The sequence below is a fragment of the Geotrypetes seraphini genome, chromosome 10 (assembly GCF_902459505.1).
Source record: "Geotrypetes seraphini chromosome 10, aGeoSer1.1, whole genome shotgun sequence".
Lineage (NCBI taxonomy): Eukaryota > Metazoa > Chordata > Amphibia > Gymnophiona > Dermophiidae > Geotrypetes > Geotrypetes seraphini.
Window position 1 is genome coordinate 37,977,953 of NC_047093.1, and position 14,498 is coordinate 37,992,450.

General features: G+C 45.2%; 1 protein-coding gene across 3 annotated transcripts in view; it reads right to left on the reverse strand.

Annotated features, from left to right (window-relative positions):
- Window positions 1-1,750: 1,750 nt before the first annotated feature.
- Window positions 1,751-14,498, reverse strand: part of PIK3R6 (phosphoinositide-3-kinase regulatory subunit 6) — a 131,421-nt gene continuing 118,673 nt past the window's right edge. For 2 of the 3 annotated variants that reach the window (XM_033960012.1, XM_033960013.1), the window contains 3 exons: window positions 9,846-9,928; window positions 7,495-7,613; window positions 1,751-2,263 (listed from right to left, as the gene is read on the reverse strand). In XM_033960012.1, the coding sequence (XP_033815903.1) occupies window positions 2,107-2,263; window positions 7,495-7,613; window positions 9,846-9,928 (359 nt within the window). In that variant the 3' untranslated portion in view covers window positions 1,751-2,106. The remainder of the gene's footprint in view (window positions 2,264-7,494; window positions 7,614-9,845; window positions 9,929-14,498) is intronic. The other variant, XM_033960014.1, reaches the window with a different exon arrangement.

Sequence of the window (14,498 nt, forward strand, 5' to 3'; positions counted from 1 at the left end):
GTACCATGTGAGCTCATTCCCGTTCCAAACCCATTTCTGCATTGTTCTCCAGCTAGCGTGCTTGCCTACCCTTGTTAACTGCATGCTGCTGCCCACAGTAGCTTTCTGCATTGGCCAGTTAGACTATGAGCAAGCCTTTGCTTCAGCTTTTCCAAAAGCATATGAGTAATAACAGAAATACTCTGCTCCTTTTCTTTGGATGCGATGCTGGGATCATTGCTTCATGACTGCATGTGTATTCCTGAAATAACAGGATGAAAAATTCATCATTACTCATTACTACACTGAAAAGTTTTGGAGCATGGTGATCTTAGCATACCCTCCAAGTATTTCCAGAGGCAGATGTATTTTTGGATTAGGATCTACAGTAGCAATATTTTCTAGCTCAATAAAGTTTTGTGTCAAAGAATGTATCCGTATAAAGTTTCACCTCAGGATGGATATCATCTGCTTTATAACTGACTATATACATTTGTTGTTTGGAAAGAGAAATGCAATGACAGGTGTTGTTAAGGTGGAATTTGCGTGATACTCATAGATACAAGAAAATGAGACTTCAGCAGAAGAGCAGCACTGTTCAAAAACAGGAATATGAGTACTAACAGAAGACTGAACAGGAGCATATTGCTCATCAGACAGTTAAAAACCAATAAGGTAGTGGTATTCCCTTATAACCTTGGGGATTCCATGTTTTCAGAGTATACCTATTGAGTATACATACAGTCCTAAAAAACACAAGTTCAACTTTAAAACATTCCAAAAATATCCTATAAAATGTTTTATTGAAAATGATGATGTGCTCAGACCCATAACAGGCCAGGCAAGGGTTACCATGGGACCATCACTGCCACATCATTAGAGAAGCCAACACCATTAGAGAAGCTCATATAAACTGCTCTGAATTGACTCTCCAGTCATTAGAAGCGGTATAGAAGTTGTTAATAAACAATAAATATCAATGTCCCAAATAGCCTAATCCTTGCGACACACTATCAATGCTTTATAAAATATACTCAAAATACGTATCTTTCTGTTGTGACTGGTGGTCTGGAGGGACGATAAAGAACTTGTGTTTTGGGGGATTGTTTCTTGACAGCACACAAGTTTTGCTCTTTATCCTAGTATGTATGATAATGAGTATGCATGAGACATTTGTATATGTATTCCTATACATTTTGCAAACTGATTGCTCGTGAGAACTGGAAGCGAATACCACTGTGTGAAAGCTTTTCTCTCATTCTGTGCCAATGAGAAAATACATAATTTCACATCTTACATTTGGAACTGTTTAGGACAGTGTTCTTCAACCACCGGTCCATGGTCCACAGGGCCAGCACGTGCATTAGGCCCAAAACAGTGTTCTTCAACCACCGGTCCACAGTGCAATCGATGTGGCGTTATCTTCAAGCCAGCTCCCTCTTCCTAACTGATTCAGTGCACAAAGCCACGGGCAGTGGCTCCTACGGGCATCCTGCAACTGAAACGGAAACCTTCTCTCTGACGTTGCAACGTCAGAGGGAAGGCTTCCAGATGAGGCATGGGAAGGTGCAATTAGTACTATTATGGGGGCGGGGTCTGGGGTGGAGATTGGGTAGAGATGGCCCACGACTTAGCCCAGTGTTCTTCAACTGCCGGTCCACGGACCAATGCCGATCCACAGAATAATTCTTTTATTTCTGCCGGTCCATAGGTGTAAAAAGGTTGAAAAACACTGGTTTAGGAGAAAAAAGAATGGATTCTGAAACTCAGGAAGATGAGTGATTTTACTATGTTTTAAGGAATTCTTAAGGATTATAAACAAAATGATGTCCCAATAGTGCATTTATAGTTTGACCAGGCTGTCAAACACATGTAAACATGCATACCCCTATGTACATGCAGCAGTCTGGTAGTTTTTGTAATAATTCAGTCAAGGGTTTGATTCTGCCTCAAGGTCTTTGTTGGACAGTCACTTCTAAGCCAGACTCTGCAGAACAGTTCTAGTAGACAATATTGCACATGAAACTGTGATGTGAACCCAGGTTAAGTAGTTCTTAGTGTGTTATATTTTCAGTCTTCAGTGCCCCCATGTAGAAATTCTTTTCCTGTCAGTTCTCTGTGCCTGCATCACTGAACGATGCCTGCAAATGTGTTAATTGGTAACAACAAAGATTTGGACATGTATTTGGTCAGCCCAACATCTTCATGCACATCTGGACTGAGTTGCATGACTTTCATCTTCTGCATGCAGTAGTCGGGTTCAAGGCAAGGTGACACCTCCATTCTGAAAAAGAAAAGGCCTTTTTATTTCTTACTTGTACAGAATATATGCTAGATTACAAATACTCTTCTATGTAGTCCAGCCAGGTGGCTATTGGTGCAATAAGTCAGTGTTTAGTTTCTTTATGGAGTAGAAGACATGGCTTAGAGCAGTAATATTCATTTCTAGTTGTCGAGCTGCAAAGAATTTGGTTTTTCAGGATAACCCTAATCAATATGCAATGAGATTTGCATAAAATGGAGGTAAGATTTGCATACATGCTATTTTTCCCTTCATGTGAAGGCTATGATGCACATAGGGGTGGACATAGACACCAAAAAAATTCACAGGCCTGATATATGACGGAACAAGTACAGTGCATCTCGGACACTAAGGGCTAGATTCAGTATATGGTACAGAAAAATCAGTGCCCAAACAATGAGCATTAGGCATTATAAAACACCGCTGTAGGCACGATTCCAATAGGCACCTTGAAATTTGTTTTAACAGTGCTCTTAAATGGTGTTTTGCACTTAACTTAGGCACTGTTTATAGAATATGGGCCATAATGGCTGAATATTGCCACTCATTTTCTGGATAACCATGCTGAATATAAATAAGTTTAATCACTGTAACTGTGGTTTAAAAAAATGCTAACCACGGTGTTTGAATATGGATCTATATTTTTAGCACCTTTTTTTATGCATGTGTATACGAGGTTGATTATACTGTATAAATTGCCTACTTGATTACAAAACATTTATTCAAATCAATTACAAAATGACCTCTCTAGAGCATAATTCTCAAAACTGTATCCATACACAAAAGAGGTAGAAATATGCCATTTTGTGCAGTTTTACCTGCAGTGAGCAGAGGTATTCCTGAGGTAGGATTGGAGAGTGTTTACACTTGATCTGTACACTTCTGCATTTTCAGAAATACGCACAACAATTTTCCAAAAAATGTGTTTACTAAATAGCATTTATAAATACAGTCATGTGAAAAAATTAGGACACCCCATGATATATTCAGTTAAGAAATAAATGTTCACATATCTATGTCAAATCTTTTTTTTATTTTCCTTGATTTGCTCATGAAACAAAAGATAGTCACAACAATGTGTATTTTAACTGAGGAATAAATTAGGACACCCCCCGCATATTATCCCGCTTAAAGTGGCTCAGATTACACAGAGGTGTATCATATCAGATGCAAGTTTCAAGTTTTTATTAAAATTTGATTCTATCGCTTATCCAACTTGTAAGCGAGATACAGATAAAATATAATGTGGAAAACATATATATATATATATATATATATTTATATATATTTAAATGATTTTTATTATTCCAGGAGTAAGAAGCAAATACAAACAGTAGTACCATTCAGGAAATAACATTTTCAACAATATAATCAGTTCCCCTCCCATCCCCCCCTCCCCTTCCCTCCCCAAGAATCATATACCGTATTTTCACGCAAATAACGCGCACCCGTATAAAACGCGCACACGGGTATAGCGCGCAGAAATCACGATGATATGTACAAAAACTTTGGTATACCGCGCTCACGGGTATACCGCGCATGCTGCCCGACGCTCCTTTCGCCCGCCCTGACTTTCCGTGCACTGTCCCGACTCTCCGTTCACCCCCCCTGACTTCCGTGCACTGTCCCCCCTTGAAGGTCTGTCCCCATCCTGAAAGCCTGATGCCCCCCCCCGACGTCCGATACATCCCTCCCCCCCGAAGGACCGCCGACTCCCCAACAATATCGGGCCAGGAGGGAGCCCAAATCCTCCTGGCCACGGCGACCCCCTAACCCCACCCCGCACTACATTACGGGCAGGAGGGATCCCAGGCCCTCCTGCCCTCGACGCAACCCCCCCTCCCCCCAACGACCGCCCCCCCCAAGAACCTCCGACCGCCCCCCAGCCGACCCGCGACCCCCACGACCCCCCCACCCCCCTTCCCTGTACCTTTGGTAGTTGGGCCAGAAGGGAGCCCAAACCCTCCTGGCCACGGCGATCCCCTAACCCCACCCCGCACTACATTACGGGCAGGAGGGATCCCAGGCCCTCCTGCCCTCGACGCAAACCCCCCCCCCCCCCAACGACCGCCCCCCCCAAGAACCTCCGACCGCCCCCCCAGCCGACCCGCGACCCCCACGACCCCCCCACCCCCCTTCCCCGTACCTTTGGTAGTTGGCCGGACAGACGGGAGCCAAACCCGCCTGTCCGGCAGGCAGCCAACGAAGGAATGAGGCCGGATTGGCCCATCCATCCTAAAGCTCCGCCTACTGGTGGGGCCTAAGGCGCGTGGGCCAATCAGAATAGGCCCTGGAGCCTTAGGTCCCACCTGGGGGCGCGGCCTGAGGCACATGGTCGGGTTGGGCCCATGTGCCTCAGGCCGCGCCCCCAGGTGGGACCTAAGGCTCCAGGGCCTATTCTGATTGGCCCACGCGCCTTAGGCCCCACCAGTAGGCGGAGCTTTAGGATGGATGGGCCAATCCGGCCACATTCCTTCGTTGGCTGCCTGCCGGACAGGCGGGTTTGGCTCCCGTCTGTCCGGCCAACTACCAAAGGTACGGGGAAGGGGGGTGGGGGGGTGGTGGGGGTCGCCAGGGGGGTCGCGGGTCGGCTGGGGGGGCGGTCGGAGGTTCTTGGGGGGGGGGGCGGGCGTTCGAGGGGGGGGGGTTTGCGTCGAGGGCAGGAGGGCCTGGGATCCCTCCTGCCCGTAATGTAGTGCGGGGTGGGGTTAGGGGGTCGCCGTGGCCAGGAAGGTTTGGGCTCCCTTCTGGCCCGATATTGTCGGGAAGTCGGCGGTCCTTCGGGGTGGGGGTGCGAGTGGTCCTGCCGGGGGGGGGGATGTATCGGACGTCGGGGAGTCGGCCGGGCAAGAGGGCTTGGGCTCCCTCTTGCTCCGATCGTGGATGCGGGTGCGGGTGGGAGCGCGTGCGAGCGGTCGTTCGGGGTGGGGGTGCGAGCGGTCCTGCTGGGGGGGTGAATCGGGCGTCGGGCGGGGTGGGAACTATGTTTTAAAACTTTTGTATACCGCGCTCACGCATATAACGCGCGAGGGGTATGCGCGGTAGGTAAAAACGCGTATAACGCGCGCGTTATATGCGTGAAAATACGGTATATATATATATAAATAACCGCCAATAACAGGACAATTAAAAGAAGTATAAAACAATATCAAGCAAATGGTGTAACTAAAGAACATCAAATACCAGACTTACTTGAAACAAAAGAAAGGAGGGGCAGAACTACAATTTGTATAGAAAAGAAAAATGAATAAAGGTCAAACGAGAGGAGAGGGAATAACTGCAACTTGTTTCTTTAGAGAATTTGACTGGAGGGTAATGAAAGAGGGCATTAAATATTAAAGGATTCTTTAAATGGCTCTTAAGTAGGCCCTTGAAGTGGTTTTGATTACTTTCTTATAGGAGCTGGAAGGGTATTCCATAGTTGAGGGTCCACCGCTGAAAAAATGTCATTTCTTTTCTTACCTATTCGTAGGGATGGAACAGTGAGCAATTTGCGGTCAGACGATCTAAGAAGGCAGGATGGCTCGTATGGCATCAGATATTTGTCAATGAATTGGGGCAATTTGGATTGCACATGATTAGAACATCATTAGCATTTTGATGGAGGCTTGCTCTTCTTAAACCTCAGACATTTAGTTTGGTGTGCTCATAACTGCTGTGGTGAGTGTGAACACCATCGTAAGATCAAAAGAGCTGTCTGAGGCCCTCAGAAAGAAAATTGTAGCAGTTTATAAGTCTGTTAAGGGGATGCTTTGCTGCAGCAGGACCTAGCCAGCTCACCATCATTTAATCCACCATGAATTCTACCGCGTATCAGAGTGTGAAGAACTGAAAGACCATCTGTAAGAAAATTAAAGCTGAAGTGGAACTGGACCCTGCAACACGACAAGGATCCAAAACATACCAGTAAATCCACTAAAGACTGCCTGAAAACTAAGAAATGGGGAGTCCTGGAGTGACCTAGTCAAAGCCCTGATCTTAATCCCATTGAGATGCTGTGGGGTAATTTGAAACGGGCTGTACGTGCAAGAAACCCCTCAAACATCTCAGCTGAAAGAATTCTGCATTGAGGAGTGGGCCAAACTTTCCTCAGACCGACGTCAGAGACTGGTAGATGGCTACAAGAAGCGTCTCACTGCAATTATTTCAGTGAAAGGGGGAGGTAACATTAGCTATTAGGGCATCCTAATTTAGTCCTCAGAATGCATATTTTTATGGATCTTTTGTTTCATGAGTAAATCAAGGAAAATTTTTATTTACCTGCAATTATATCACTTTCTTTTCCAGAGATAAATATAAAAAAAGATTTGACTGTTATGTGAACATTTCCGTACTGAATATTTCATGGGGTGTCCTTATTTTTTCACATGACTTGAGGTGGGTTTATGTAGTAGGATAATTGGCAGAAGGGTGGCCTATTGTTTACAATAATAGGGTAGGGATCAGAATAAAGATTGACACGGACAAATTTGTCCCCATCCACGCAGGAACTCAATTTCCCCATCCCTTCCCCACAAGTTTTGTCACAGTCTCTGTCCTTGCGCCATTCCTTTATGCTCTGCCTTAACTGCACAAGCCTCAAACACTTATGATTTTAAAGTGTTTCAGGCTTGTGCAGATGAGGACAGAGCTTGAAGCATGGCGCAGGGGCAGGAAAAAAAAAGCACTACAGTGGGACAACGAGTTCCTGCAGGGATGGGAAAAAATTAGTTCCCTTGCCATTCTCTAGATCAGAAGATCCAGGTCCAAATTCCACAGTAAGTCAATTAGCCCTCCTTGCCCCCAGGGGAAGACAAGAGCAAGCTACTCCCATATCATGACAAGAAAACCACAAGTGGGGGTGATGTTTCATTGTGTGGTCACTAGGAGCCAGCTCAACTCAAGAGCGCATCTTTCTGGAATTTTCAGAAGGAAAATCCATACATTCCCAATGAAGATTCATGTAAATTATTCATGTATTGGCTGTACAAATAATGGACTGCCAAAGTGCCCTCTTCATAAGAATTAACAAATGAAAACCACAAGCGGGGATTCTGAAGAGGCTGCTTGGCAATTACATCTCTTCTGATCAACTGTGCTTTCACTGGGCTGCAGCATTTTACAACATAAGGTTTGCTTACTGAGGTATCAGATTGCCCTGGAAGAAGCAACTTAAGATAATACTGATCTATGGAAGGGCTGAAGAAAGTACATGGCTAAAAGTGCAATCTCACCTGACGACACTGTTATACACTCTTCGGGAATCCTTATCCAGGCAGACAGTGAAGGTTCTATGCGCCATGCTTTTGATTTTAATTTCAATGGTGGAGGTTCTGATTGTGCTGGTGTTGGTCTGGAATAAGCAATTATACAGGGTTTCTTATCCACACTGAATGCACAATTTGTGCACTAGTTAATAAATGCTCATTCAAAATTATTTGTACTATCTGTTCAGGCATGAAGGCCCAGATTTTGTAAATGGTGCCTGAAGTTAGGTGCTAGTTCGGTGCGCCTAGCTGATCTAGGTGCCTAACTTGATTAATAGGCTTAATTGGCACTGATAATGAGCTCATAATTGGCAAAAGCAAAGTTAATTGGGTGGTAGGCACCTTCCAGAAAGTGGGTGAGGTTATGGGGGGGATCTAGGGCGTGTTTTGCATGTAGGTGCCTAAATTAGACTTAGGTTTTGATGCCTTAGATACCTTTCTTTTCCCCCTATTAAATACAGTTTTCTTAGCCTAAATACTGGCACCTAAGTCTAATTTAGACACCGCTAGATGCAATTCTATAAATGGCACCTAACTCCATGATTGACATGCTCTATGTGCCGTGTTCTTCAGGGCCTAAATTTTAGGATCTCTTTATAGAATCAGGGCCAAAATGTTTATAATCTGAATCCTTAGAGACAGTTTTGTCCTGTGTCCTATGCCCTTATATTTTAGACTTTTACTGTATTTGCATACAGTTCGACATTCTAAAACGATGTCTTACTGACGCAATGGATCAATTACTTTGTCTGTTGTTGAGGGTATAAATGTGAGCATTTGGACTGCTTAACTTCAGTGTGACTTGGAAGGAAAGAGATTTCTCTCCCCGTCTCTCCTCCTTATGCAGCTCTAATGAAAGACCAGGTTTGCTGATCTTTTGAAGTACAATATATTTTATATCTCAGAATTTACTTACTTTTGTCAATGATGCCCAGAAAAGCAGGAACAAGTGGACATTGCTCCTGTTTCTAACTAAAAGTATGTGGGGCTGGGAGGGTATGGATGAATGGCAGTGGTGCCTGTAGACAGAAATATTTGGGGTGGCAACAGGGGGCATGATCGTACATGCTAGGAGGAAAGTGTGGCACATGAGTTAGCATGGTACCTGTATGAAAAATGCTTTTTATAGGCATTTCTTGATTTTCCAAAATTATTTTTTGTAACTCTGGGTTTAGTAACTAAACTCTTATTATTCAACCACCCCTGAAGTAGGTGGAAAATAATTAGATGTACAAATAAAAAAATAAGTTGTAGCTACTAGAATCAGAAAGGATTAACAAAACTGCTTAAACATGCCTGTGATATTCAGTGAGATACTCCTGCAATCTTAGCATTGCTGAGTGCAGCTGCTTAAAAATTACTGCAAATCTTTATCCAGCTATCTTAGACTTCCTGTCTTGTTTGCCGAGTGCAGCAGATTTTCAGTTGCCAATTTGCACCTGTTTTGAAAGCATGTATTCATAGATGCCTGCTTTATGGGTGTCTGAGCACCCACATCTGAAGCTGAGGCTCTCAGTTTCAACCAGTACTGAGTGAGCATTCCAAAATTTGATGTTCAGTTTCAGATGAAAATGGTGACTCCCCACCGGCAGAGAACAGCTGCCACCCCTCCCATCAGAGAATGGATCCTCCCTTGCCAATCCTCCGCCCTCCCATTACCCAAAGGACCCCACTGGCTCTACCTTTTAAATATCCTGGTGATCTAGATCTAGTGGCTTCTTCTGGCAATAGCAATTCCCAGCCACTCTTGCCTTGCTGGTTCCTCAGACAAAATGGCTACCGAGAATGCTGCGGAAGCTATTCATGGCCATTTTGAGATTGGAACTAACATAAGCAGACACAATCTCCAGTCGTACCTGGTTTTTCTGGTTCCAATCTCAAAATAGCCACCGGGATCTCCCTCCAGCAGTCTCATGAAGATGCTGCTGGAAGTCCTGGCAGCTATTTTGGCTGAGGGGTGGGGGCAAGAGCAACTGGGAATCGCTCTTGCCTGGAACAGGCCACTAGACCACCAGAACATTTAAAAGGGGGGTGGGGGTGGAGAGAGCATGCGTGCACTGGTATTTTTGGCTGAAACCCGAATCTGGATTTCAGGCTGGTTTTGGTGCTGAATCTTGAAATGGAAACCTAAAGTACTGAGCATCCTTAATCAATTTGAAAAATTATATCTATCTATATATATCTATGCTGATCGTGAACATGTGCTTTCCATAAAATTAGGCCCAGAATTATCCAAAGCACTGGTATGATATGGCTGTATGTAGCCTTAGATACATACCCCAAGGAAATGTAAGCCTTATTTCTTTACAGAAACTTACGCAAGCACTTACGCAAAATGATCTTCCTGACAGGTTGGTCGTTTTTATGACTTCGGTAATGCTTACATTTAGGCACACGAGGTCTGCAATAAGTAGCATAAGAGGACATGGTCACAAACAACCACTGGCATGGGGGTAAGGGGGGAAGGGATAGCAAAGGAACAGAAAATATTCTGTCTGATACAGGAAACCTCCATCGTCTTTGCTGAAATGGTCTCCATAGAAGCAGAATGCTTTATATCTTCTGTGAGAAATAAAACCTTAAAACTAGAGAATGACACGGTGACAAAATTCATCACCATTCCCGTCCCCGCGGATAACTGCGGGAAATAAACCCATGTCATTTTCTAGTGTCTATTTCAACCTCAGTCCTACACCAGCATTCTTCAAAGCAAAGCTTGCGGGTCAGTGGTTGTGGCCATTCATACTCAGAAACCACTTCACAGGTCATGGACCTGATGGGCTGCCATGGGAGCGGACCGCTGGGCGCGATGGACCTCTGGTCTGACCCAGTGGAGGCAACTTCTTATGTTCTTATGATTCTTCCCTCTCTCCTTAAAGAATGACATGAAGATGGTTTCCCGCGGTTATCCGCGGGGACGGGAGCGGTGATGAATTTTGTCACCGTGTCATTCTCTACTTAAAACCTCCAAATATAGAAAACCATTTATGAGACCTGCATTCTCCTTTAACTCTATCCCACCAGAGTGTGCTGATGACAGAGGTTCAACAGCAGGAAAGGTCTCAACAGACAATAGAGTAAGTCGGTATTTAAAAGGAAAAGGATCTCGGAAACATCCGCCACTCTTATCTTAGATATACCCGATGGGACTCGTTTGACCGGAGTTGCCGGTTTCCTTAGGGGTCAAAATAGTGGGGCTGCATGAATCATGCTTAATGCCATTTTGAGCATTCAGCCTGTCGCATGCTGCAAGCAGTCTGGTCACGTGATTGATGCAGCCCCCCCTATTTTGACCACTGAGGAAGCTGGCATCTAGGGGGAAATTTCTCCAGATGGAAGTGTGGCTGATGTTTCTGCACAATTCTAGCGATTTAGTGTAGGTTTAAATGAAGAAAAGGCAGATTTTCTATATCTAATATAATAAAACGCCATGCGCGCATGCGTACTCTACCACCGTGTTGCCTGATCTGTAGTTCCGTGGTCGGCAGAGTGTGCATGCGTGCATACAAGGGTCCCTCACACCATCTCGGCAGCGACTCCCCCCCTCCCGTCCTCACTTCGTCAAACTGGCCAGCAGCGCTGGACTCCCTGCTCTCCACCTTTCAAGCTGCGGTGTCGGCTCCTCTCACGAGCCTGCACCAGCGTCGGACAAGGCTTCCAACGCTGGCAGGGATCGTGAGAGGAGCCGCCGCCGGCACTTTTAAACTTTAAAAAAACCCTTCGGCTGCAGCAGGCCAGCCCGTGGGAAGGGAAGGGGGGGGCCGAAAAAGAACAGGACTCCAGCTACTAAAACGCAGGCTACACCGCGGGAAGGAGGAGGGGCCAAACGGAGAAGGCCAGATCGTTAAGAGAAGGGAGGGGTCGAACGGAGCAGGACAGCTCGCAGTAAGGAGTTTCAGCTCAGAGGAATGGCTGGAGGGTGCTGCAGGTGGCCCATGCAGGTAAAAATTCTCACAGGAGGGGAAAGGGGGCTGCTTTGGGGGGAGGGGTGTACTGGGAGGCAGATCGTTTTGCTTAGGGGGGGAGACATAAGGGGGGCCACGGAGAGACAGTCAGGGAGGAACTGGAGGGGGAGAGGGAAAGGGGCCTGCTTTGGGGGAGGGGTGTGCTGGGAGGCAGACAGCTTTGCTTGGGGGGGGGAGACAGAAGGGGGGCCATGGAGAGACAGTCGGAGGAATTGGAGGGGGAGAGGGAAAGGGGGCTGCTTTGGGAGAGAGGTGTGCTGGGAGGTACACAGCTTTGCTTGGGGGGGGGAAGACAGAAGGGGGGGCCACGGAGAGATAGTCATGGAGGAACTGAAGGGGGAGAGGGAAAGGGGGCTGCTTTGGGGGAGGGGTGTGCTGGGAGGCACACAGCTTTGCTTGGGGGGGAGACAGAAGGGGGCCACGGAGAGACAGTCAGGGAGGAACTGGAGGGGGAGAGGGAAAGGGGGCTGCTTTCTAGCACCCATTAATGTAACGGGCTTAAACACTAGTATACTTATATATTACTGTAATGATACCACATTTAGTATGTGTGGGTATTTAAGAGTTTTTTAAGGATCATTGGTTGAAATCTGTAACCTTGGTTCTGAGCAGGTTTCTGGGATCCTTTTCCTCTTTTAAATATTGACTTACTGTATTGTCTATTGAGACCTTTCATGCTGTTGAGTAGTGTTTTACAAGTGAGTCTCACTACATCCATGTACTTGGATGAAAGAGGTTTACCAGGCCAGGAGCCTTGAACCCCAGCAAGCGATCCTGTCTAAATGCAACTCAATACTTTTCATTCAGTTCCATTTTCTTAAGATACCAGCTTTCAAAGGTCAGTTATCTGGACACTCCTCCACACTGAAAAGTAGCACACATTATGCCCCTGGATTCTATAGAGTTGTGCACCCAAATTTCCGACCAGTGTGCTAATTTGGGCATGCAATTTATAGAATGTGTCAGGCTGTGCACCTGACTTAATTGTTAGACATCAAATGGCCTTTAGTACAAATAGCAGCCCTTAAGTATTGTAAATCAATGCTAATTGACACCCATAGGTTATTAGTTAGTTTATTAGTTCTTAATATGATTTTCCCTTTTTCTTTCCTATCAAGATATTGTAGTTCTACCCACTTCCCTATAACTATTTTACCCTATTGTATTTCATGTGTCTATGTAATGTATCCACCTTTCTTTCCCCCACTCCTTCATTTTTTATTGTACACCGCTCAGTATTATAATGAGCGTTATATCAAAACTTAAGTAAACTTAAAATATATTAAACATACAGCAGCAATATTCATCCCATATCCGGACAGCTAACTGCTTAAATTTAAGATGCCATTTTGCTGTCCTAACTTCATCCAGATAGTTATCCTGTTAGCAGACTGAACACTGCTGCTCAGTGACGTACCTGGCTTGGGGATCACCTAGGACAGAGTGCCCCCTTCTCCAGGAAGTGTGTGTGTGTTGGGGGGGAGGGGTTGCGGTCTGCATGCACGTGGCCCTCAGCTCTACAGGTCTCCTGCCCCGGAACAGGAAATTGACATCAGATGGGGGCTGGGGGTCGGCAGAGTCGACAGCCAGGTGCAAGTAGACTGTTACCTCAGGACTACTACGCCCCCCTAGAGTGTTTGTAGAACTGTGATGCAATGTGTTAATACGGCAACCAGTCAGATTCCTTCTTTTTCCATATTCTCCTTTTTGATGTAAGGTAAATGTACCTGCATTGATGTTGCTGTTTTGTAAAGGATTTTGATGCTTACTAGGGATTAGTGCCTCAAGAACAGCCGTCTCAAACTCAAACCCTTTGCAGGGCCACATTTTGGATTTGTAGGTACTTGGAGGGCCGCAGAAAAAATATGTCTTATTAAAGAAATTACAACTTTGCATGAGATTAAACTCATTACAGTTTATAAATGTTCCTTAATTGCTTCTGATAATTTCAGCTATACACAGCTGAAAGCAGTATAACATGCAGAAAGTGGAAAAACTATCAAAGTATCAACTGCAAGAGACAAGATTTTGGACCAACTATTTTGGCCCTCGGTATTATAAAGAATGATTCTTTATGGAAAACTTGTGCATAGGGCAGAACACCCCCACTGTCCACCCTTGGCACACTACAGCTGATGCTTCCTCGCATACTTCCAGAAGCTGCCCTCGCACTATCTGGATAGTGGCATGGAGTCTATGATGAACTTCAGCGGCGTTCTCCAGGTTCTGCTACCCAAATATGTGCTTTTGAGTTTTATCTTTACACTTGTGCACATGACTCTCACCATGCTGCACAAGTCTCCTGTGAAAAACTTCCCCAAAGACTGCATCAGAGGAAGCATAATCTGATATCCAAATAGCTTCTTCCCCTTCAATACATAATGGGCCTGATTCTGCAAAGTTCGCCGAAAGCCGGTGGCTAGATTGCACCTACTGATGCCTAACTTAAGTGTTTTACAGTATAATCTCGTTATAATGGACTCGCTTATAATGGAACCTCGTCTATAGCGGACGCGGTCTGCTGGTCCTGGCCGTGCACCTTTATAAACATGCAGAAAACCATCGCATGTAGCGGACTCGCATATAACGGACAACCAATTTGGTTCCCAGAGCTGCTTTTAGCTGTAGTTTTGTTCAGCTATAACGGACATGCAGGCTCCGCCTACAAGGCACGTGGCGTGCCGGTGATATAGTATCAAAATGCAGCCCAGAAGAAAATGACATTATTTTTCTTTCCAGTACAGTACGACATAATGCTTTAGAACATCTTTTAGGGTTCTGGTTTTGCAATCATTTCGTGCTATACCAATGTTTGGCTGAGTTTTGTTCTCGATGTTGCCGATACGCTTGTGCAGTGACTGTTGTTCATCGATTGTACGTTGTTTCAAGCTGACCTAAATAAAGTTTTTAAAAAATGCAATTCTAGATATAACGGAGTCTGGATATAAGGTCCCTTGAAGTCCGTTATAATGAGATTATATTGTAATTGGTTTTAAGTGGCACAAT